The 22,091-nt window shown below is 40.9% G+C and overlaps 1 protein-coding gene across 7 annotated transcripts in view; it reads left to right on the top strand.

The window, feature by feature from the left end:
- adcy7 (adenylate cyclase 7) overlaps window positions 1-22,091 on the top strand; it is a 185,968-nt gene that overhangs the window by 148,269 nt on the left and 15,608 nt on the right. For all 7 annotated transcript variants that reach the window (XM_072547328.1, XM_072547327.1, XM_072547325.1 and 4 more), the window contains 8 exons: window positions 1,807-1,876; window positions 2,691-2,788; window positions 2,882-2,966; window positions 5,131-5,262; window positions 9,627-9,701; window positions 12,697-12,866; window positions 19,606-19,699; window positions 19,787-19,945. In XM_072547328.1, the coding sequence (XP_072403429.1) occupies window positions 1,807-1,876; window positions 2,691-2,788; window positions 2,882-2,966; window positions 5,131-5,262; window positions 9,627-9,701; window positions 12,697-12,866; window positions 19,606-19,699; window positions 19,787-19,945 (883 nt within the window). The remainder of the gene's footprint in view (window positions 1-1,806; window positions 1,877-2,690; window positions 2,789-2,881; window positions 2,967-5,130; window positions 5,263-9,626; window positions 9,702-12,696; window positions 12,867-19,605; window positions 19,700-19,786; window positions 19,946-22,091) is intronic.

The raw sequence follows: 22,091 nt of genomic DNA on the forward strand, positions 1-22,091 counted from the left end.
TAGACGTTATGGGTTTATAGGTGTTGAACAAAGAAAAAGCATTTTCATCTTGCAATCTGTAGATTTTGCAGCCAGAATTTATCAGTTGACAATTGTTTGTGGTAAACACAAGAAAATAATTTTGAATGAGGTAACTTAACAGTGGATAGGAACTGGACATGGAACGCAGGCAAAATTTTCTCATTTGCTAATATCACCATGATATTTTGAATATCACAGCAGGAAGCACTCTTACCAATAGGGTGGGTGAGCCAGATAGATCAGCCAAATTGTAAATGCCTGCACTAGCATAGGCTGTCTTTACTAAGAATTTGTTGCAGATGGTAGAAGGATTTAATCCACATCAGTTAGTTTTGGGTAGAGACCATCAGTAATAAGTGATGAGCCATCAGCTTGGAAAGGGATTGCAATTATCTTTCCTTTTCTTGGGCATTTCAATGCACTGCATGTAAACAGAAATTTTTTCATTAAGGCCTAAGTCTTTAGAGTTTAGTGAGTGTTAAGACATGATGTAATGCTATGGGCAACTGATTTCAATTGAGGTGGTATGGTTTCTTATTAAAAAAGAGAGACTGTATAGTGGAGTGACCCAGTGAAGGTTATTGGTAAGGACAAGAAATAAGAATTGTACGTCATGAGAATCAGACTGTTCGGGTACACGTTTAAGATTGTTTGGCGTGGATTAAAAAATTGCAGATTCTGCATGGGTTGTAGAAGGGAATGGAGAGCCAGGTACTTCCCTTGACTATTTGTTGCCTAACTTTGAGTATCAGACTGTTATAATAGACAGTTTGTCAGATGAAGGACAGATACGTTCTTATAAACAAAATGAGGCTGTTAGTCCCAAAGGGCAACTACCAAAAGTGGCTTTGTGTTTGCTTTTCTTTTGTTATTGTACATTTTCAAATTCATAAAAAGGCAAAGGACAATGTGTTATCATGAAATAGACTCTGACAGGGATGCTTGAGACCTAATAGAAATGGTTATAAATTAGTAAAGGACAAGGGGATGAAAGCTGGTTATGTAAAAATGGGGACTCTGGTGGTAGAGTGGTAAAATGTCTAGCTCGAGGCCAGGACACCCAAGTTCAAGTCTGACCTGCTCCATTGTGTAATAACATCTCTGAACAAGTTGATTCGAAACAAATCTACAAATATAGGGGCTAAGTAATCGGTGCTGTTGGAGCTCATGATGTGTGAACTAGAACTAAAACTTTAACTAGAAAAGTATATGTCTTGATTCTGTCTAACCAGCACTTGAAATTCTGGTATTTAAAAATTATGTTCTAATCAACTTGTTGAGAGATGTTATTATACAGCTTTGGAGCTGGTCAGACTTGAACGTGGGCCTCCTGGCTACAAAACCCCTTAACACTTGTCTGAAAGCTTTTTGACCAGGGCACACTTATACAGCTAATGGTTGTAGTCTCAAGTTCCCAGTTGAATGTGTAGCTACGTAAACATCACGTGAGTTGGAGGTGGGCTTTTTTCTAAGGAGCCCATGATTGAGCTGTTGCTGTCCTGATCAAAAAGACTGCAAAGACTGACTTTATAGACTCTCATAAAGACCGGTGGTTGCTTTGCTAAAGTACAGAGAGAATGTTTGTGCTCATCGAATAGCTGATTCATAGTTGAATGATTGATTCTTGGATAATGCCTTGATGGGAGGCGAACATGAATGGAGAGAATGCAAATGCGTAATTGTGAAAACAGGTTTCATTTTGGAAATAAAATTCTGCTTGCCTTGACAGTATTATGACATCTATCAGGCTTGGCTTAAGTTGCAATTTTTTTTTCCCTTTTACAGGCAGTGGGTTAAATGTGATGTCTTTTCTCGTATGTTGCTGTCATTCAGTGAAAAGGGATTAGAAAAACAGGTAAGTCTTCTAATGTGTATGCATGCATCTTGAGCAATCCATGTTTGAGAGCTGTCTTCCTAAAAATTGTCTCCTGTTAGCAATTGGTTTTGTTTCAGTTTATGTACTCTGGCACTGCAAAATAAAAGTGAGATTAAAGCTAGCACCAGACTTAATTTAATTCTGAAAGATTGCCACAAAGCAAAAAAAATTCCAGAAAATCATTATTTTAAGGACTCATGGTCATTCTTTCCCATTCATGTTTCTGCCCCATTCACAAAAAGCATGTTCTCCCTTCGCTATGAAAGCCAGTATACTCTGTAGTAAATATATTTTTTATAGATTCTATGAAACATTGTACACATTGTTTAGTTCGACTTCATTTTAATTTGTCAGGAAAAGGATTATCTAAGATTTAAATGAAGATGTCTGAAAATAGGTGACATTTAGGTAACTAAGTAACGTTCAATAAAAGCAGATCCTTTCAGAATTAAGGCATTCTGAAACTTTGACACAAAGTTTTGAACCTGAATGAAAACTATTTTGTACTTTACAGCTTAAATCCTTTTTATTCTTTGAGCTCTCTCCACAAATCCTTCAGCATCTTATCTGGAAAAGACCTTCCCTAGAACCGTGCTTTTCAGGCACTCATTTGATTATTCTTTCTGGTGACATATTCTCACAGCTGATATCTTAACCTCCAATCCCTTGGAGCAGTCTCCATTTCAAAGTGCTAATTATCTGGAAGATTTTGTGAAATACCTCCGTTTTTGATTCCGTATGTTCAACAAAGAGGAAACATAATTTCCTGCAAAGGCTCCTTTTTCTCTTCCAGTATCGTTCAGTCTGTCTTCCTTCCTTGAAGTATTATGTTGGTTGTGCCACTTTGATATTCATTTGCATCTTTGTGATCCACATGCTTGTAATGCCTAGGTAAGTACTACACATGTCTGTTTTAATCACTTCTGAATGTAAAATATTTTGTTACTTGACTGCATCTCCAACTATGTATGTTTTTCTCAATAGGAAATCTCTACTGGGAATATCATTTGGAATTGCTGCAATTATTCTTCTGATAATTCTCTTCATTTGCTTTGCTGCCCATCTGAAGGTGACTTAAATCAAAGCACTCTTATCTAAATTTCAGGCTACTAAATTTCTCATGTTTCTATTTAGCTTTAGTTTAAAATGTTTTAACACTATACACAGCACTTACACCTGGTCAATTCTGTATATCTGCTACCCTAGAAATTCTAAACTGAATTTTACAAGGGCTTCAGTGGTTCCTTTCTAATTTCGAGGACTGGGCCAGACTGGCTGGTGGGGAGGAGAGGAAGGTAGTGGGCTAGTCACCTCTCATACTGTGTTTGGCACCACTCTGGTGAAAACACAGCCCGCAGTGAGGGGTGAGCATGTGAAATATCCCTATGATACAGAGAAAGGCTGTTTAGACTCAGCAGCTTACTTCACTGTTTTCTCCCTACAGGGACAAATATTCTAATTTTTCAAGTCCCTTTATATTTTTTCATTGGAACATCAAAGTGATTGGATCTTCTCAAATAGTGTGGAGCCCGATATTACAAACTGTAATATACCTAAAGTCTTAATGCTGGCTTGTCATTACTTCCTGATTTTGATACTTTGCATTTTATGATAAAACTATAAATTCCTTTTGGGTTTTTATAGCCTTGTTGTGAAAGAAACAGTATAGATCTGTAATTATATTATGAACAGGTGATTCGAGTGACTCTGCTCCCTACATTTCAATGTCCTTGGTTAGCTATAGAAAATGATGAGGACAGTGCATCTCTCTGATTGAAAAGCAGTTAACTAATTTCTGCTACTGCCAATTACAAGATTTTCCTTGAATGAAAGCATGAGTATTTTTATTATGTGCTTACCCCAAGACAAATAATAAAAACCTGCATACACACAGGTACAAAGATACAATTTCCAAAGGGAAGATGAAAGGAACATACAGTTTAGTTTCCTTAGAATGTTCTTGAGGTGAAAGTATTAATTGGAAACCCTAGTCATTTACTTAGCTTTTTGAATCAACAGTAGCAAATATTACAGCCTCCTTTGAGCTCTTGATGTTATGATATTCCTTTTTAATTTGTCTTGCCAGTTTTTTAAAATTCCTGAGAGAGACCAAGAGGTTCCCAGCCTTTCAACACTGCGTCATTAGTTTCTTTCCTGTCTCTGCTCAGACAGCTTCTGAAATACCAGCTTGTTTGCATATTCCCATATAGGAGTTGATTGCCTCCAAGTTTGATAACTGCAGATATTGTTTTCATCTGAGAATGTTAATGGACTCTGGATTTGGACTCTGAGTTTAGAAGGATGGGGGGTGGGAATCTAATTGAAACATATAGAATACTGAATGGCCTGGACAGAGGAGTTGTTGGCAAGATTCATTGGTAGGAAAGACTCTAACCCGAGGGCATAACCTTAGAGTAAAGGGAAGACCTTTTAGAAGAGATAAGGAGAAACTTATTCAGCCAGAGTGGTGAATCTATGGAATTCATTGCCAAAGAAGGCTATGGAGGTCAGGCCGTTGAATATATTTAAGACTGGGATAGATAGGTTCTTGTGTATCAAGGGTTATGGGGAGAAAGCAGGAGAATGGGGTTGAGAAACTTATCAGCTATGATTGAATGGGCTGAATGGCCAAATTTCTGGTTTTAAGGTCTTTGCTCCAACTTGTGAATATTCTCGTCAAGATATATAATATAAAAAAGGAGATGTGGGTCTTTTTGCCCTTGTATCTGGGAGGGATTGCCTGGTTTCCTGTCTTTAGATAAAAATGTTAATTTGAACTCAGCTGCTTTGTTTTCTGAGACCTGTTGAAAATTGACCTCTTGTGGTCAGGTGTTGCCTGTTGCCATTTTAAGATAGTGTTTTTAGTTCCTTTTTCAAAAACCATTTCAGTTCATTAAAGTTGAAGTTAAATTGGATGATGAAATTTAGGCCATATTTTATTTCACCATAACAGCGAACAGTACAGTTCCCTCGTTTTCTCAAAGCCTAGAGCGCCAATTTTACTCATTTTGACCAGGGTTCATTAGTGCATTTCCCCAAATTTAAACTTGGAGAAATTAATGTCCCTAAATGTGATCATTAAACAGTTAAACTCTAGAAATATGATTTAATTAATTTGCCATTAGTTATTTTGATTTTATTTTTTGACTCATTGTGAAAAGTTTGCATTTGCAAATTCTAAAAGAAAATATGACAAAGTTTCAACAAGTCTCTCTCTTCTATTTTACACACAGCGCTGGGTGAGCGGCTCACTATCAGACTTCTTCGTTACCATCTCTGAAACTGTTACAAAGAAACCAATAGTACGGCTGCCATTGATACTTATTGTCATAGGTGGTGTATTGATCGTGTCAGTTTTGAACTTGGTGAGTAACCACAATATAATCAGGACAAATATATCCGGATAGAGATGAAGTACAATTGGACTGGAGGTCTGCAAACATTGTATAATTACATAAACAGTGTGTAGGAAGAAGCCAAATAATTACAGGCCAGCCGGGCTGACCTTGATGCTGGCAAATTACTAGAATCAGTATTGAGATGGTGAATTAACTCTTACTTGGAGAGGCCTATATTAAGCAGGGATTGTCCATGTGGGTTTTTTAAAGTGGGAAGTCATATTGAGAGCCCCATATGAGTTGCCAAAGACTGGAGGTTGGCTAATGTGGTGCCAGTGTTTAAGAAAGATGGTGAGGAAATGCCAGGGAACTATAGACTAGTCAGCCTGATATTGGTGGTGGGCAAGTTGTTGGAAGGAATCCTGAGGGACAGGATTTTCATGTATTTGGAAAGGCAAGGACTGATTAATTATAGTTAACATGATTTTGTGCGTGGAAAATAGTGTCTCACTAACTCAATTGGGTTTTTTTTGAAAAAGTAACACCGGATTGATCAAGGCAGAGCGGTGGAGGTGATCTGTATGGACAAGGTTCCTTATGGGAGACTGGTTAGCAAGGTTAGATTGCATTGAATTAGAGGGAGAACGAGCTATTTGGATACAGAACCAGCTCAAAGGTAGAAGACGGAGGTAGTGGACGGTTGCTTTTCAGACTGGGTGCCTGCGACCATGGTGTGCCACAAGGATTGGTGCTGGGTCCATTTATATAAAGGCAATGACAGGTAAGTTTGCCAATGACATCAAAGTTGGAGGTGAAGTGGACAGTGAAGAAGTTTACCTCAATACAATGGGATCTTAACCAGATGGGCCAAGGAGTGGCCGATAGAGTTTAATTTAGATAAATACAAGGTGCTGCATTTTAGAAACGCAAATCAGGGCAGGACTTATGCACTTAATGGCAAGGTCCTAGAAAGTGTTGCTGAACAAAGAGACCTTGGAGTGCAGGTTCATAGTTCCTTGAAAGTGGAGTTGTAGATAGATAGGGTAGTGAAGGAGGTGTTTGATATGCATGCCTTCATTGGCCAGTGCATTAAGTAAAGTAGTTAGGAGATCATGTTGCGGTTGTAGAGGACGTTGGTTTGACCACTATTGGAATACTGTGTTGAATTCTGATTTCCCAGCTATGTGAAGGATGCTGTGAAACTTGAAAGATTTCAGAAATGATTTACAAAGATGTTGCCAGGGTTGGAGGGTTTGTGCTAAAGGAACAGATTGAATAGACTGGAGCTATTTTCCCTGGCGCATTGGAGGCTGAAGGGTGATCTAATAGAGGTTTATAAATTCATGAGGGGCATGTATATGGTAAATAGGCAAAGTCTTTTCACAGGGGTGGGAGAGCCAGGACTAGAGAGCATATGTTTAGAGTGAGAGGGAAAAGATTTAAAAGGGACCTAAGAGGCAACTTTTTCATGTAAAGGGTGGTACATGTATGGAATGAGCTGCCAGAGGAAGTGGTGGAGGCTGAGACAGGATTTAAAGGCATCTGGATGGGTATATGAATAGAAAGGGTTTAATGCTGGCAAATGAGACGCGATTAATTTAGGATATCTGGTCGGCATGGGCAAGTTGGTCCAAGGGGTCTGTTTCTGTGCTGTACATCTCTATGACTCTATCAACTAACTTGATTGAATGTTTGAGGAAGTAGTAAGGAGGATTGACGAGAGTAGTGCAGTAGGTGTTAACGACAAAGATTTAAGAAAGGCATTTGATAAGTTCCCACATGGCAGACTGTTTCTAAAAAAAAACTGAAATCCATGGGCTACAGGGGTATGTGATAAGCTAGATCCAAAATTAGCTCCGTGACAGGAAATGAAGGGTAATAGTTGGATGTTTTTGTGAAAGCCACGTGGTTTCCAGTCGTGTTCCACAGAGCTCAGTTTTAGGCTCCTTACTGTTTGTGATTTTAATGATTTATCCTTAAATGTGGGAAGCATAAATGGGAAATTTGCAGATGACACAAAACTTTGCCGGTAATTGATAGTAAAGAGGATGATTGATGACTGCAGTCAGATACTAATGATCTGTCTGAGTGGGTGGAAAAGTGATAAACAGAATTCAGTTCTGAGAAGTAAGAGGCTTTTTTTTGGAGAAGGCAAACACAACAAAAGAATGCATTACAATAAAGAGGATATTGAGCACAGTAGAGGAAGTCAGAAACCTTGGAGTACATGACCACAGGTCCCCGAAGTTGGCTGGAGAAGTGGATAACGTGGTAGAGAAGGCGAATGAGAATCTTTCTTCATTGGGCGAGGCATTGCATACAAGAGTAGAGATGTAATCCTGGAGCCATACACAACATTGGTTCGACCACAGTTGGAGTTTTATGGACATTTATGGTTACACAACTACTGTAGGGAGAATACAGAGGAGATGTATAAGAATGTCGCCAGGGCTTGAATATGCAAGTATAAGAGTAAGGTTGTATTCATTCAAACAGAGGAGGATGAAGGCCAATTTAATTGAGATGGAAAAAAATAATAAGGGGCTTGGATAAAGTGGGCAGGGAAGACCAATTTTCCCTAGAAGGGAGGTCAGTTACTGGGAGTCAGAGTTAATGTGGTTGGTAAAAGGATTAGAGTGGACATGACAAAAATCTTTTTCACTCAAAGGATGTGGGTCTTTGGAATTCACTGTTCAGTTTGGTGGTTGAGGTGGAGCTACTCAATTCTTTGAAAGGAACATTGATCTGCACCTGAAACCAGGAATTGTAAAGTTGTGGACAAAGTTCTGATAAGTGTGATCATAACACCTGGCAGAAACGTAGAGTCATAGAGATGTACAGTACAGAAACAGATGCTTTGGTCCAACTGATTCATGCTGATCAGATACCCTAAATTAATCTAGCCAGCACTGAGCCCATATCCCTCTTAAACCCTTGCTATTCGCATACCCATCCAGATGTCTTTTAAATGTAATTGTACTAGCCTCCACCACTTCCCATGGCAGCTCATTCCATACATGCTCCACCCTTTGTGTGAAAACGTTGTCTCTTAGGTCCCCTTTTTATCTTTGCCCTCTCACCCTAAACTTATGCCCTCTAGTTCTGGACACCCCCACCCCAGGGAAAAGACCTTGTCTATTCACACTATCCATGCCTCTCATGAATTTATAAACCTCTATAAGGTCACTCCTCAGCCGCCAATGCTCTAGTGAAATTTAAATTTCACAACATCCTTCCGATAGGAGGGAGACCAGAACTGGTTAGGTCACGTTTGGAATATTGTGTGCAATGTCCTGTGCAGCTACAACATGACCTCCCAACCCCTGAATTCAGTGCTCTGACCAATAAAAGAAAGCATACCAAATGCCTTTTGATGGGCTGAATGGCACCTTTCTGTGTTGTAACTTTCCTGTGACTCTATAATGTAATCTCTGTGATTTGTAAAGTTATCCAAGAGTTTCCATATGTGACATTTAAAATGAAGTAAGGAAAGAGGGAACAAAATGGATCAAATTTACAGTATTTCTAATTTTGGCATATGTCCTATCAGCAGTTTAGCAGACCCATAACTTACAAATGTTGTGAATGTTCTTTTTGTTTCACACATCTGCTTTCTGATATTTTGAGAAGGAAATTCTGAAGGGAGAATTTCCTCTTAGAAGCTTGTTCTAAGGGTGTGGATGATGTCAGTGCATTGACATTGATGCCAATTGTGTCTCTTGTAAAGGTGGTGGTCTTGGGGATTTTTTGATCTGTTGATGTCTTTGAGATGGTAACACGTTTGCAACAGTTTTAAATAGGAATTCCAAAGATGTTGATGAAGGAAGGTAAAGGAATGAAAGCATATGTCCAAGATAAGGTTTGTTTTGGAAGTGATGATGCTTACATTATGTTCCTGGAGGTCAGTCCATTTACTAATTGATAACTGCATAAAAATAGCACTCCCTTGAAGATGCATTCATGTGCATAACATTTCTACACAATCGTGGCAATTTTTTGCCTCTCCACATTGGACTGGGCAATGTACTCTGCGTCATTGATGGCAAACCAGTTTATGCTGGACACAGAATTAAAGCTGGAGGTGAATCTGCTGATGTAATCTTATTTTTCAAACGTGAAGTCTGTACATTTAGTTTTTCATCCAAGCATTTAAATAAATCACAAATGCCTCAGAGAACTGTTACATAACATACAGCCTTGAGCCTTGCATGTAAAAGATGTGTCAATGTTCTAAATCTAGTGTGGACAATCTAAGCAGAGTATATAGTTATGCTATTGCTCAAGGTCCATGGCAAGTCTCTCACCCATGGTTTAAATGTTATTTCTTACTATATTTGAGGAATGCAGTGTGTCAATGAAAATTATAATTAGCATTGCTGGCTTCTTTTCAGCAATCCCTGCAAGTTGCCAATGAAACAGCGCGCAATGAGACGAAGTCTTCAATAAGTTGTACCGACTGCCTTCCTGTGAGTAGAGATGAATATTAATATCTCCTCAATTCTTTCTTGCAAGTAAATTTGCCTCCGGAAAATGTTTTTAAACGATGATGCCAATAATTTTAAAACATTGTTTGTGCTTCACAATAAAGTAATGGTTGCATTAAATATTAACTGTGTCTAACATTTCCTGCTGAAAAAACTGGTTTTAGCAGTGAGGAGAAAGAGAAAAACAATTGCTGTAGATTAGATTTCATTTTCTGACAATGCGTTTTTCTCACAACCCATTGCATCTTGGAGGGCTGTTGAAATCAAGATCAGACCTTGAGATGAAGTAGTCAAAGTATAAACAGCTTAGGCTTTCCTGATGTAACTCCGTTGCCGTTCTAAAGTTACACTTTTGTCCCAACTTGCAGACTCCTACTCAGACAGCAAGGTTTTGACAAAAAAGTTGGACAATTATTTTGTATGTTTTTGTTAACTGTGAGAAGGCTGAATCTGTCCCTTGGATTGGGTTGTGTACACAGTTAACATAAAGCTGACTTGAAGTTGTAAAAGCATGAGGGCATTTTAACTTTTTTATTGTGTGAGGTGCTGTAGGAAATGGAGATTGCACATACTTTCAAATTTGTGGAAGGTGCATGTGTTGCCCTAATCATGAAAATAATTAAATTCATTATCTGGGAACTATATGAGAAATTAGTGCAAAGTACAATGACGGATGAGACTAATGATTGCTCAGAATATTTGGTCTTAATGGAGTTTACCCAATACTGGTTCAGTCAAGTTTGGTCCAATATATTGAAGAAATCGCAGGAGTCATTGCTTCTGGAGATCTGTTAAGTACATGGATTTCCAAAAAGGATTGTCATAAGGTATCTTGAAGAACTGTATGTCCAATCCAAGACCCATGGTGCAAAGATGGTCTTTGCCAAAAGTGCAAAGCAGGCTTTTGAAGGCAATGGAAAAGGAAATGCTGGACAAAATGAAATAGGCAGCCAATTATTTGTGTGACCCTTTTAGGTTTATGAGAGGATACCAGATTCACACTGGAGTGTTTAAAATTATAGTGTAAGGAAAATTTGTAAATTAGCTAGTATGCTGTAGCAAAACGATGTATTTTCAATGGAGTTTACTCGATGATTAGGATCCTCAGGCTGTAGTACTGTTGATGCTCCCCTATTTAAATTCATTAATAATCTGAAACAGAGCCTAAGCAGTAGGGTTATTAAGTTCACTTTGTAATATAATGGGTCAGATTATGCAGCTTCTGGTCATGGGAACCTGGATGTATGAGTGAATATGCGCTTCAGGACTTTGTGGAAGCCTTAATGGAAGGCTCCGAGAGCAATTGCCCAGTTCCCTGGGAATCTCCCATGAATATCTGTGTTTCTGAAGTTGAGAGTTGGGACAATTCTAATGTACTTACTCTGTAATTACCTCAGAAATGTTAAAAATTAAAACCTCAGCACTGACCCTGATGTCTAACACATTGACCTTCTCTCACTCGCATGCACGCGCACATGCACACACATACACATACACTCTGGCCTACCTCACTGCCCTCCTGACCTGACCCTTCCAACTAAGCATCCTTACACTCCCAGCAAACTGGCTTCTTTCCTGCCCTCACCGAATAAGCCCCTGATCTGGTGACCCCTCCCTCCTCACCAACTGAATCTCCTTCTGCCCACCCTCCTTACCACACCTGCCTACTCCTCCTCTCCCCACCACCAATTCCTGATTCACACAACTCTTCCCAGTTTACCACAACCACCCTCCAGCCCCTCTTACCCTGACTATGCCTGTATTCCTTTACCACCACCTCCCCCCCCCCATCACCTGTTCACATTATTTTGACCTGACCTGATTACCCAATCGTTCAGCTTTCTGTTAACAGCCTAACCTTCTACCCATCATACCTACCAAACCACTACTCCACATGTACTTACCCCAATTCCCACTCGTTCACCTCACCCACCTATACATTCAATCACCCAGTCATTCACCCAATCACTCATTTCTTCATTCACGAAACTTCAGACTAGATACTTTAACCTACCGTAAGAAGGGGTAGGCTCTCTTTTGCTCCGAATCTACTGTTATTGACGACATTCTCTGAGGGACACTATTCTGTGCATTGCTGTTAAAATTAGATTTAAAAGACCCAGCCATTGGAAGAGCAGGGTTTTATAAGTCAGTGTCAGAATGTGCTGAAAAGTAGAATTGAACTAGATTTGTGTAGATTAAAGGTGGACCCAAGACTGTTCTCTGTTATTAAGTATAGCTACATAAGCACTTTCCTGCGAGAGTACAGATTGCGGGTTAAAGATGATGCAAGTAGAGAGAAATGTGAGAGTGACCATTGATCATTTTCAAAAGTTTCAAGTGGAGGATCAGGAATCTGCAACTCATGTGTGTTGTATTGTTCATCTAGTTCAATGTGAATGGCCATAGGAATGGGGCTGTATATGACTTTGTTAAGTCCTTGTTGGTGTTCTTGTTTCAATGCCTATATTCTCTTCACCCCACTCCCATTTTCCTCATGTCCATCTCAACAAAGACATTGTCCAGAAAGGGTACACTTAAGACTAGGAAGATCCCTGCTTTAAATGTACTGAATAAAGGAGGCAGAACTTGTGTGTTTGAATTTGCTGAATTCTCAGACTTAGGAGATCAGTAAGGGCAGCTGTAAAACTGCATGATTGAGAGCAATGAGTCTGGTAATGGAACTAGGAACAATAATGCATATTGACAAAGCAAGAAAAAACTGGGAATGAATGAGGGAGATCAGTGGTATTGTTAACTTCCCACTCTATAACTGTTCAAGTAGTTAATTGTTGATGTCATCCAATCAATATTAGCCGTGTAGTGTAAGTGCATAACAATGTAGCTACTCCATTACTGGCTAGTTAATATTAATTTCATTTTGTGTATTATCTGAAACATTGATTAATCTTTTCATAAGAAGTTAACAGAGCACTGCTGTTTGTATTCTAATTCTTCTTAAATTTGTTTATTGCAGTATTATGTGTGCTGTTGTATTTTGGGACTCATCACCTGCTCAGTCTTCCTCAGAGTGAGCTTTGAACTGAAAGCACTTCTATTAATTATTGCCTGTGTGGTCTATAACATCATTCTCCTAAATATCTGCGCTCCTTTGTTTGATGATTACCATTTTCGTCTGTACAACAGGTAGGATTTTGCTATCGGTATATGTATATGCTGTCACTGTGAATTTTCCTTAATGTTTGCCTTCCCATTACTGCTTCTGTCCAAGGCAGACAAACTATCAACTGGCAAGAAGTGCTCAGATTGGGCAGCAATATTATTGTACAGAAATTGTTTATAAAATCTATATAGCACACACATTGTTTTTGTAAATGCCTAGGCCAAGAGAGAGGATCAAATCCTCCAGTTACATGCTCTCTTGTGTTCCCTTCCACTTCTGGCTTTCACTAAGCATTATTTCTTAAGCACGTGGCTGACTTCCTGTGTTGAAGATTGTTTGTTTGCTGCTTCCTTTAGATATGGATCTGTATAAATATTACTTGTGTCCAGTATAGAGTGGGTTTATTTGGTGTGTCTTTGGGCTGAACATTGCAACTATGGAAATTATATAACTCATCATGTGGACCATTAGCTGTAGCTTGTAAATAATTAGTCTGAGTTACTATATTAAAAGATATGTCTGTTCTGTAAATGTGATGCAATTTTTATGTTTATAGTTTTCATTTTTACCTTTCCATATTTGTTACTGTTCTGAGAATTGCACTACTCTGTATTAATTATTGGCTGAATTGTTAGACAAACCAATGGTAAGGAACATAGGACTTTGGAAAGAGAGCAGGCCATTTGGCCCTTCATGTCTGCTCCAACATTCAATAATATGATGTCTAGTCTGATTGTGGTCTAAGCTCCACATTCTTGCCTGTACTCTACAGCCCTTGACTCCATTATCCAAATTCTGGATTAGTGGTGCTGGAAGAGCACAGCAGTTCAGGCAGCATCCAAATAGCTTCGAAATCGACGTTTCGGGCAAAAGCCACCTCCATTATCCAAAGTCTATCTCATTCAACCTTGAATAAATTAAAAGACCCATCCTCCTCTATCTTCTAAAGAAGGCAATCCCATACTTGTAGCAATATCTTGGGGGAGAGAATATTTCCTTATGACTACCTTAAAAGGAGACATCGCGTGGTTCCCAAACTGTGTCCCCTTGTTTAAACCTTCGCTCGAAGGAAGCATCCGCCTGGTCCACCTTATCCATTCCCGCAAGATCTTGTATCTTTCTCCAAGATCACCTCTCATTTTTCTAAGTTGCAATGCAAATGGGCCGAACCTTTTCAACCTTTCTTCATCAGAGCTTTGTCCCGGTAATAAGTCAAGCGAACTTTCTCTGAACTGCTTCCGAAGCAATTATATACTTTTTCAAATAGGGTTGACCAAAACTGTACACAGCTTTTGTATAACTGAAATTTGGAAGGCTCGTGTCAGCAGCTGACTTCCCATACTTTCGTGAAAGGTTCGACCCCCAACATAAAGACGTTTTTGACGTTGTTCAGTGTGTTTCCCCAGTTAAACGATTGAAGATTTGTGCTGTGCTGTGTAGGTTTCAGCAGTTGCAGAGGTTGTGTTTCTAGAGAACAATCAGTCCTGCTCTCCACATGCACTGCCGCTCAGTGTGTAGCATTATGGTTTTGGGGTGTGGATTCTCCACTCCCCACTTTGGTGAGAAGAATGGCAGGCGAGTGGCCAACTATTAGATTCATGCAGTTGAGAAAAACGTTATTGATTTAAGTTCTTGACCGTCAAATGTTGGTTTTTGTGTGTTACTATCAGGTTGTGAGGGGCTAGCTGCATGCATTTGAATCTCATTACTGCCACAAACCTGTTGGAATTAACTTTGCATTCCTGATTAAATTCTGCTTAATTAAGAAATCCGTGGCTGAATCTTGTCTTATTTTGGTAACATGTCAGCTTTGTCCAGCTATTTGGAAGGTTTCTCTCTGTGACACCCAGCGAGTTTTCTCGTGCTATCGTCCCAAACTTGCCTCATTAATGACCTACCATGCCCCCACATGTCCTCTTGTCTGAGGCTCGTCTGATTCTCCAACTCACTGTATGCCAGCACCCCTGGTGTCAGTGCCATCTTGGACCCCCAGCTGTATGCCCAGTCAAGCATTGGCAACCCGGAGTTTCCCTTCACTGGTAGTGTAGTGGCATAGCAGCTGCAAACTAACCCTACTCACAGCACATAGGTGGCAACTGCACATTCCTACACTTAGGATTGCTTAAGAGTCAGGTCACACAACTCACTGGTCCTTAGCCACATCCACCTGACAACCTCTTTAAGTCAGTGCTACGCTTACCTGAGTGCCCACTTGTTGTCCAGCATCTTCCCTCAGCCGTGATGAATGTCCATAACAGAAGAGCCTTCCAATGCTTCCAAAGATTAACCTTTTATTTTGCAATCACCAAAGGCGGACATAAATCAAACAAGAAGCAGCTGCATTTATCTCTTGGAACAGAAGGAAATTGTGTGGGTGTCAAGCATCAATAATTTAACAGTCAGTGACATTTTTGGTCTCTGGTGAAACTGGGAAGAGGGAATAGTATCAAGGCTGAAAGATTATGACACATACTGAGGGGACCTTCAGCTCTGACCATCTCATGAGGAGTCTGTTTGGTTTCTGCTGGAAGTTGTTCAACTCCTAGACTTGCTGCTCCTCTCCCAATGCTCTGCATTTTCATTGCATTGCTGGAACTGTGATGGTAACCCCAGTTATAATCCCTAACTCCATTAGTCATACTTGAAATGACCCTGTGTGGGGTGCAGAAGAACCAGGACAGGTCCTTAGCATTGAGAGTGGTCAGCATTCGCTTCCCTTACAAATGAAAGCTTAACGTATTGTCTGTGCAGTGGGACATGTCCCTATTTGGCATAAAGCTCCGTGCATTGACTCATCTTCTACCCTATACCTCAGGCTCATGTTACCTGTCAGAAATCCACAGGGTGACATTAAATAGAGGTTCAACACTGCACATGTTTCCTCAAGGGCCACTGTAGAGGAGGCCAATATGATTGAATACTGTCCACTTACCCAGATGGAGTAGTTCCAACAACACTCCAGAAACTTGACACCATCCAGGACAAACTAGCTGCTTGATTGGTATCACGTGCGTTCCCTCCTCCACTGATGCTTCATAGCAGCAGTGTGTACTATCTACAAGATGCACTGCAGAAATTTACCATTGAGCCTTAGCACTTTCCAGACCCAAGATCACTTTCGTCGAGAAGCTGAATCATCACTTTCCGCAAGTTCCCCTCCAAGCTACTCACCGTCCTGACTGGCAAATGTAACACCATTCCTTCACTGTCGCTAGGTCAAAATCCTGGAATTCTCTCCCCAAGTTTGTTGTACGAGTACCTGCAGTACAAGGACTACAGCAATTTGTGAAGGCAGCTCACCACCACCTCCAGGGCAATTAGACTTGGGCAATAAAAGGGCTGGCCAGGCAGCATTGTCCACATTCCCTGGTTGAATAAAAAAGGCCATCGGCCTCCTGAAGTGAAGATTTGGATGCCTGGGCCAGACAGGAGGTACAGTGCAGTACGTTCAGGCAGACTGTCTCACATTATAGATGTTAGCTCTGCCTGGGACAGGGTGCAGTGGGAGATCTCCCCTGAGGAGGAAGCTGATGCTTAGATAACCCAGGAAGGCTGTCACAGACACCAAGGAAATGGATAGTGCAAGAATCAGAGAAACAAGTGAAACCTCCCAGTTGCCCACTTCCAGGAGACCGAGCCAGGTGGACATGTTCTGTACACAATGGCCCTGCTGGCTGGGGAGCTGCTCCATCCTCGAGCCAACACACCTCACTAACCAAGATGTGTTTCTTTTGACCCTATTGTTTGCAATGAAAGCCAAGTCTGTCTTCCTCCTGCTTGTGAAGTGATAACCTTGCACCAAGCCGAGGTGAGAGAGCTCTGTGTGTGCACACTTCTAAGTGGACCGCTGTGGGTTCTCCCACAAATAGGAGTTCATGGAAGGTTATGATATTCTACCCTCCCTCCCCACCATTAAAGAGGAAGCCAAATCAAGAGCTCACAACCTGAAGAAGGCTCCCCAGGTCTCTGACCTCCTGCCTAGTCATTAGTACCATTCTGCCCTGTCTCTCCTTACAGTCTTGTGGAATGCTAGGATCCTACACCATACTTCACTCTGCATTCTCGCATGCACACGCTCTCTCTGTCTCTCACGCAGTTTCTCGCTCGCACACACATACACCATCATCATCACCATCACCATGGTGAAGGTATTCCTTCACTGAAGGAGTGGAGTGCTCTGCCTTCCTTGCACAGAAGCTCCTGTGGCCCTGCTATAGAAAGCCCATGCAAGGAGAAGACCCTTCGCTCCTGTAACTGTGAGTCACCTCTCAGCATTGCTTCCATTAATAACCAGTACGGGTCTGCTATGTTACAGTTCCAGGCCTAATAACTTGCCAGTGAACTGATGGCACATCGTGTAGACCCCTGGATGTTCTCTCTGACTGAGCTGCCCAAATGCCAGGTCCCTGGTTCACTGGGTTAGGTGAGGGAGTACGGGCGCACACCGCTGATGCAGTGAGACAGTCAGTGGTGTCCCAAGGGATGGGCATCATCTCCTTGGTTACGGGGAAGATGCCCTCCCTTTCACCTCACACAACTGTGAATGTGCCAACAGAGGAAATGACACAGCAGCAAACATTAGAACAGTAAGCGTGAAGATATATTTATGTGTCATATTTCTATAATGAAACATTTTTATAATGAAATGCTGAGGTGCCCTCGAAAGGATTTCTTCTTCCTGTGCCTACAACCACGTCTAGATGGGGCCTGATATCCGCAGGGGCTGCAGGACCCTGCTTACTGGTATACCCTGTTTGTTTATATAACAAAAGCTTATTGATGTGTCATCGGCCAGCATTAATGTTGAGACCAGCATTAATTGTGTTTCAGAAGATGGTGGTGTGCTGCTTCCCTTAGCTGCTGTAGTCTACCTGGTGTCAGTGCAACCACAGTGCTGTTGGTGAGGGAAATTTCAGGATTTTGACCCAGTGGTAGTTAAGGAATGGCAATATTTTTCCCAATCAGGATGGTTGTGAGGCTTGGAGAGGGACTTGCAGGAGGTGGTGTTTCCACAAATCTGCTGCCTGTGATTTTCTAGGTGGTAGAAATCGTGGCATTTTAAGGTGTTGTCAAATGAATCTTGGTGGATTGTCACTGCGCATCTTGTGGATGGCACACTTGCTGCCAGTGTGTAACAATGATGGAGAGGGTGAAGGTCGCAAGTATTGATGCAGTGTTCAGATGGTGTTGGCTTTCTTGAATGTGGTTGGAGCTGCACTTATCCAGACAAGTTGGGAGTTTTCCATCGTGAACTTGCCCAGAGCCTTGCAGATGGCGGAAAGCATTTGAAGAGTCAGGAAGTGAGTGACTTGCTGCAGAATTTCCAGCATCTGGCCTGTTTTTGTGGCCATATTATTTATATCACTAACCACCATTTCTTGTGAGAAAGCTTTGCAACGCCACTGTTTTCTTCAAATCAGGGCTCAAACAAAATCACAATCTTGCCAAATGGAGATGTCTGTTTTGAAGAGTATCAGTGGAGATATCCCCTGTATGATGCATGCCAATCCACCTGTTAGTGACAGAAATATGTTTTAACTGAGCACTTTTGAAATAGAATTTTTCAGACAACTCATTGTCTTTATCATTCATGACATTGATTATAAGAGCAGGGCAGTTATGTTGGAGCTGTACAATTTGGTTAGGCTGTAGCTGGAGTAATGTGTGCAACTCTGGTCACCACATTATAGGAAGGGTATATTGCAATGGAAGGGGTGCAGAGGAAATTCACCAGGATGTTACCTGGGATGGAGCACTTTAGCTATCAGGAGTGGCTGGATATGCTGAGATTGATTGTTTTCTTTGGACCAGCCAAGATTGAAGGGGGGATCTGATTTGAGGTGTAAAAGATTAGATTAGATTAGATTACTTAGTGTGGAAACAGGCCCTTCGGCCCAACAAGTCCATACTGCCCCGCCGAAGCGCAACCCACCCATACCCCTACATTTACCTCTTACCTAACACTACGGGCAATTTAGCATGGCCAATTCACCTGACCTGCACATCTTTGGACTGTGGGAGGAAACCGGAGCACCCAGAGGAAACCCACGCAGACACTGGGAGAACGTGCAAACTCCACACAGTTAGTCGCCTGAGGCGGGAATTGAACCCGGATCTCTAGCGCTGTGAGGCAGCAGTGCTAACCACTGTGCCACCGTGCCACCCGTAAAAGTCAATTTAGAAAACACAACACTGCGATGGCCGGGAATCGAACCCGGGTCAACTGCTTGGAAGGTAGCTATGCTCACCACTATCCCACCATCCCCCTGCTATGAAGGGCATGGGCAGAAAGCAGATGTTCCCCTCAGTAGCAAGAGAGCATACGTTTAAGGTGAAAGGCAGGAGGTTGAGGATTTGAGGAATAATGATTTAACCCAGAAAGTGGTGGGAGTTTGGAATGTACTACATGGGAGGATAATTGAGGCATGAAACCTCATAATCTTTTTAAAAGATAAACTTTAATGTGTACTAGAAATGACATAACATTTAAAGCTCAGTATGGAAAAGTGGGACTAGTGTAAATTTAGTGTAACTTTGCTGATACAGACACAATGGGTCAAAGGAACTCTTCTGTTTTGCATGATTCTAAGTTATGTAATATAGAGACTGTAAATGTGTGCAATATATTTTGCTTCTGTTTATTGAATGATGATTACATATTTAGCAAATAGTCACAGAAGTATCTTTATTGTTCCTGAATTTAAATCAAGACAATGTTCAATTTAAATACGAGGAACTAACTTCATGATTTCCATTTATCAGCAGTGACAATGTAACTCCCGTGAAAAACCCCAAGATTATGGGGAGCTTTTACCTCCTCCTGTTTGGGTTCACCCTGCTGTTTCTGATGAAGCAGGTAAAAATAATTGCATAGCTGTAACGTGTACCTTTTCTCTGCAATTATATCAGTAGGGGGCAAAAACAGCTTGTTTTTGTTTTGCAGAATGAATATTATTGTAGACTAGACTTCATATGGAAGAATAAATTTAAAAAAGAAAGGGAAGAAATCGAGACAATGGAGAATTTGAATCGACTGTTATTGGAAAATGTACTGCCAGGGCACGTCGCTGAGCACTTCATTGGCGAAAATAAAAAGAACGAGGTATGGATTTCTTGCACCCATCAATATTTGCCAATATCAGATTAATTGCTGCCCATTTAGGCGTTTATAGCTAGCGATGGTCAAGATGATTTATTACATTATGCAAGGGAGTGTTTAGTTGTTGGCAGTTGTACATTTTGTAGCAAAACCATCCAAATGCAAAATCATGGTTCAACCAAGGGTTAGTTTTTCCCCCGAACAAAAACAGTTTCTCCATTGATAGCAAGTACCAAATTAGTCTTTCACCTGGTTTGATCGTCCTCAGCAAAATACCATCTGTTCCTATAATAGTAACTATAATAGTATCGTATCCACATGGTGTAAGCACTTGAATCAAACTGGTTTCACTGTAGGAATGAAGAAGTCAGATTCCGTCTTACATTTCAACCTGATATTCTGAAGCAGGTATTAACTGGCATGTCTTCTAGTTCCAGCATTCAATACTGAGTTTCAATTTGATAAGATTTTATTTAACAACTCTACTGCTTTGTGAGTGGTGAATGTGAACGGCACAGAGTTGGGAAGATGGACATCCCATAATACCATAAGTGGGCGGCACAGTGGTTAGCACTGCTGCCTCACACCGCCAGAGACCCAGATCCAATTCCTGCCTCAGGCAACTGACTGTGTGGAGTTTGCACATTCTCCCCGTGTCTGCGTGGGTTTCCTCCGGGTGCTCCGGTTTCCTCCCACAGTCCAAAAATGTGCAGGTCAGGTGAATTGGCCATGTTAAATTGCCCGTAGTGTTAGGTGAAGGGGTAAATGTAGGGGAATGGGTCTGGGTGGGTTGCACTTCAGCGGGTCAGTGTGGACTTGTTGGGCCGAAGGGCCTGTTTCCACACTGTAAGTAATCCTCATCCGATCCAAATAGGAGCAAGAATAGGCCATTTGGCCCATTGACCTTGCTCTCCCTTTCAGTACAATCACGGCTGATGTGATTGTGGCCTTAACTCAACTTTACTGCCTGTCTCTTTGTAACCCTTGACTCTGTCACTGATCAACAATCTACTTCAGCCTTGAGCATATTCAATGACCCAACATGCATTGCTGTCTATTGAAGAGAATTCCAAAAAGTAACATAACTCTCTGTGACAACAAAGTCCTTCTCACTTCAGTCTCAAAATCAAGCCTTGTTATTTATGAACAGTGGCCTCTAGTTTTAGAATTCCTCATGAGAGAAAACATCCTTACAGCATCTACTCTCGAGAGTTTCTTAAGAATCTTAAGATTCAAAGAGATCATCTCATGCTTGTAAAATCCAATGAGTATAGATTCGGCCTGCTCAACCAGTTCTTCACCAGACAATCTCTTCACCCCAGGAACTGACCTGGTGCACTTTCCCTGCACGGTTTCCCATGCAAATATATCCCTCCTTTAGAAAAGAGACAAAACTATATACCCTGGTATTATCGTTATTGTTTACACTTATTACAAATTTTCTCTGCTTTTATACTCCAAACCCTTTGCAATAAAGGCCAGTTTTCCATTTGCCTTCATAATGACCAACAGTACCAACTTGCTAACATTTTATGATGTACAAGGACATGCAGATTCTTCTGCATTGCAGCATTCTACATTCTTCCTTCATTTAAATAAGCCATTTTTCTGTTCTTTCTGTTAAAATAAATAATCTATTCCTGCACTAAACTCCTATCTGCTAAGTGTTGCCCACACGTTTAATCGATCATTATTTCTTTACAAACCTCTCTGTCATCCTTTATGGCTTTAAAGATGGGTTTGTGAAGAAAACTTTCATTGAAAATATCAAACAAAGGTAAACAGCGGTTGCAAACAAGAGAATCCCTGAATTGGGCCAGCAGTTCTGAGAGAGGCAGGTCATGAATTGGCAATACAAATTGTTCACATAGGTTATAGAATTAAAGAGTTGTGTTGAGAGTAAAATAATTTATTTCCATTTCTATTTGGCTCAAAATATACCACATTTCCATTGAGATGGAGCCTTGGTTAAACTATTCTTCAGTTTTATTTATCTGTCTGGGTTTGCTAACGGAAGCAGGTGGTTTGGTTTGGCGAACAGGCTTAAGGTAGTGTAGGCTGCATGTTACCAGATTGAGAGCTGACAGGAGATTGTGTTCAATTGGGCTTGCATTTCAGACAAAGAAATACCAAACTTCTTCATTCACTA

Source organism: Chiloscyllium punctatum, chromosome 26, assembly GCF_047496795.1.
Source record: "Chiloscyllium punctatum isolate Juve2018m chromosome 26, sChiPun1.3, whole genome shotgun sequence".
Lineage (NCBI taxonomy): Eukaryota > Metazoa > Chordata > Chondrichthyes > Orectolobiformes > Hemiscylliidae > Chiloscyllium > Chiloscyllium punctatum.